Consider the following 3,959-nt stretch of genomic DNA (forward strand, 5'->3'; position numbering starts at 1 on the left):
TTTGTAATAACCCTGTAAATGTGATAATTCTGTCCATAAAACATCATACGCTACAGCAGCAACGTTTATACAGATATGGAAAAATTCCAGGAAAAGAAGCGTTGGGATATATGAAATGGACGTGTGTTTAATGACGGCGTAGAGTAAACAGTCGGAAAGGTGATGCAAATTAAGAATTCAAAACGACATAAAATCGTCTATGTACAACTATGCGCTTCTTGTAATTACAGATCTCAGGAACAATGTTCCAATGTGCCAAACAGATGACATGTAATTTTCTCATAGGCTTTACTCTAAATGGCAAGAGAACAATAGGTCGGGCAATGATTATGTCACTGAACAGAAAATAAAACAATTATGTGATAAATATTTTATTTTTTCATTTCATACCAAACAGTCTTGTTATGCTTAGAATTATAACAGCTTAATAAATAAATCCTATTCTTTTCCAGGACTGCGACGTGAGACATCAGACAACAGATAATTGAAATTAAAGACGTACAGCACACATAAAACAGATTTCTTAAATAGTTATGTAAAGTAACTAATGGGACAATAACGCAGATCTAGCACATATCTTCTTAAGGCAGTCCTCGATATACTTAGGCAGAACAACCAGCATGTCCAGCGTAATCACACACCCTCAGCTCGGCGTTGTACTGTAGGCCAGCTGGACACGGGATCAACCACGCCACACCGTTCTCGTCGCACTTGTAGAAGCTGTTACAGTCGCTGGGGTTAGGCAGCTGGGTGGCGTCATTTGGATTCCAAGGTGGACAGGTGGGAGCATCTCCGGCTGGTTGCTGTGGGCTTCCACCGTTACCAGGGTCAGCATTTCCGTTGTTCTGATCACCATCAGAGGGTTCGTCGCCAGATGGGTTACTTGGAGCAGTTGATGATGAGCAGCCAGCACTTTCAGGATAATCACAGACTCTCAGCTTGGCATTGTATTCAAGACCAGCTGGGCACGGTATGAGCCAAGCCACACCATTCTCGTCACACTTGTAGAAAGAGCTGCAATCACTGGGATTAGGAAGCTGGGTGACGTCCTCTGGATTCCATGCTGGGCAACTGGGAGCATCTCCAGTTGGTGGTTGTGGATTTATGTCACTGCCTCCCTCTGAATTTCCGTCATCCTGCCCTCCCTCGGAAGGAGTATCATCAGAAGGGTTGCTTGGTGAGGACGACGTCGAGCAACCAGCATTTTCTGGGTAGTCACACACCCTTAGCTGTGCATTGTACTCTAGGCCGGCTGGGCATGGAATAAGCCAGGCAACGCCGTTCTCGTCACACTTGTAGAAGCTGCTGCAATCCTTTGGATTGGGAAGCTGGGTGACGTCATCCGGATTCCATGCTGGACAAACGGGGACATCGTCAGATGGTGGCGCAGGTGAAACTCCACTGTCGTTTGAACCACCACCAGTTTCATTGCCATTGTCGTCGTCAGCAGGAGCAGACGAGGATGAAGAACAGCCAGCTCTCTCTGGGAAGTCGCACACCCTCAGGTTTGGATTGAACTCGAGGTTTGCTGGACATGGGATGACCGTTGCAACACCTGATGGCTCGCACTGTAGGAAGCTTCTGCAGCTGCTGGGGTTCGGAAATGGACCGGACGCTCCCTGGCATGTTGCACTCATCTGAAAGAAATTTACTCCTTATCAGTTCTCACTGCTTATTAAATCGATTGTTCTAATTTACAGAACGTTCACGTAGAGGCAGAAATGTAATACTTCCGTTTCAGTCTTAATCACCCATGAAGTGGCTTATCTGAACACTAAACGACATTGCTCATTGCTAATAATTTCATGAAATTTCAAGAACAATTGTATTATATCGTTTATTTTTCAAACTCATTTGCACATCTTCCATATATAAGATGTAGAAATATTGAACAACGCAATATTCTCTCAGTGTATTTAAGTAAACAATGATGTCAGAGAAAGTACCTCATTTGCTGGGAATGAACAATATGCCTGAGTTTCGATGAGGTATAACAGATTTTAGTTGCATGATAGAGACTTAACGTCATATATAACTACGGTACTTGGCATTTCATACACGTAAGCGATCTTTACGGTGAGTACGATTATGATTTTAATTTCGGTGTGCGACTATGGGGCAAAATATCTAAGATTCCTGCGTTGTGTCCAGTGTCAGGCAGACAAAATGAATCAATCTTAAATTACTGTGTTTAGGGCATTGTTACCTTGATTAATAGATAACGTATCGAAGGAGTTGTTGAACGGGTAGAAACTAATTTAGGGGAATCTTGTCTTAAATTATCTGTGTCGTGTGCTTGGAAGTTAGAAAAAACAGGAATAAACACTAAGAAACGATTGTTATTAAATGATGGCCCTCTAGGTTACTGGATAAAGCGTGTATGTAATCAGCTACTAAACAAGCAGTCATACTATGACGGAACACTTTATATGCTCCTGTTATTGGTGGTGAACACTTACCACAGTCACTTTGCGGATGGAAGCGGCACTGCTGCCTCCGATCACAGCCACCAATACGGCACACACAACAAGCGACAGTCCTGAAAGAGTAACAAAATTTTAACTCTCTGGTGTAACGCCATACCATAATGCAGCGCTTACAGAATGGATTTAGAACAAAACGCACGAGAGATATTATACGACACGATAATCCCTCCCCTTAGAGACCCCGTGCTCATAGTTCAAAGCTAAATACAAACCACACATTGCACTATCATTTCGCACTAATAGTGAAATACAATCCCAGGCCTGTCCTTATTTTTCTTTCACTTCTATATAACTGGTTCAATCAGATTCTGTAACATGTTGTCCTTCTCTAACTATATTCATTGAGCACTTCATAGGAAGATTAGTATTTGACATCACTCATGATCACATGATTAATGTATACGAGTGTGATGAAGTAAATCTCAGACTATGGGTTTATGAAGTAAAGTTCGCGTTTGTTTTAAATAGCTGGATTCAAAAAATACATTCTTCCATTAATGAATGAATTGTATTTGAACCGTCTATATCGTCGTAATAGTTTTAACTACGTAGATACAAATTTTTCTCTGTATCTAGTATGGCAATAAGTACTAAAAATTCTCGTCCTGTATAAAGAAAAATTCCAAAAACTATTGCACGTAAGAAGTGAAGTTCTTTTTGAATTAGTGTTATTTTTTATGACTGTATGTCACTAAATAATGTTAGTATTTAGTGTCCCGTCGGTGATGAATTTAGTAGAGCATATTCTCGTACAGAGCCGAGACGGAGAAAGAAATTGGCTATGTTTAAGACAAAGAAACCACCTTTTCATTCATATTAGATTCAAGGACACAAATTAAAACCTAAATCACTTTGGCCAGATGGAGCTCTGAATTTCGCTTTTCTCAAGTGAGATCCCGGAGTACCAATAGATGCGACGCCTAACATATTCTGGAGGTAACAGTTTTTGTAGTTGGGTCGTATGTTCTATAACAGAAATTATATTAACGAGAACGTATCTGCAATGAGAGTTGAGAGACTTACCCTTCATGTTGCTCTTCAAACGTTTTCCACACAAGGTGCCTCAGGGTGACATTCATATCGCTTATATACATAACTAGTAGCAAATGCAGACGTCAATCAGAACAATACGAGCGTCAGTAGACTGATAAGAACGAAATGGACCATTGCATGAGAAAATTCTATGACGTGCTCTTTTCGTATCTGACACATGTAATCTGGACGACATGCCAACTTGGTTAATTTGACATGTTTGATTTGAAGCACGAGAATACTTGAGCAAGATATAGCGGCTTGTTTTGTTCAGTAGATGGGAAACGCTTGTCATAATCAATGTATTTTGCTCGTCGTCGGGTGATATTTGGAGGCAAATGGTAATGTTACGGCCTCTAATACTTTCATTAAGTGTATTAAAATATTTGTATGAAATATTAAAAGATCTGGAACGAATTCACATGTGCCTAACCCCAAAAA

At 40.7% G+C, this 3,959-nt stretch overlaps 1 protein-coding gene across 1 annotated transcript; it reads right to left on the bottom strand.

Annotated features, from left to right (window-relative positions):
- Positions 1-426: 426 nt before the first annotated feature.
- On the bottom strand, positions 427-3,527 carry LOC126191309 (chondroitin proteoglycan 2-like). The gene is made up of 3 exons (XM_049932139.1): positions 3,510-3,527; positions 2,460-2,539; positions 427-1,637 (listed from the first exon to the last, which is right to left on the bottom strand). Exons 1-3 carry the CDS (start codon positions 3,514-3,516, stop codon positions 603-605), a joined length of 1,122 nt encoding a protein of 373 aa, XP_049788096.1. The 5' UTR covers positions 3,517-3,527; the 3' UTR covers positions 427-602.
- Positions 3,528-3,959: the final 432 nt, after the last annotated feature.

Source organism: Schistocerca cancellata, chromosome 6, assembly GCF_023864275.1.
Source record: "Schistocerca cancellata isolate TAMUIC-IGC-003103 chromosome 6, iqSchCanc2.1, whole genome shotgun sequence".
Taxonomy (NCBI): Eukaryota; Metazoa; Arthropoda; class Insecta; order Orthoptera; family Acrididae; genus Schistocerca; species Schistocerca cancellata.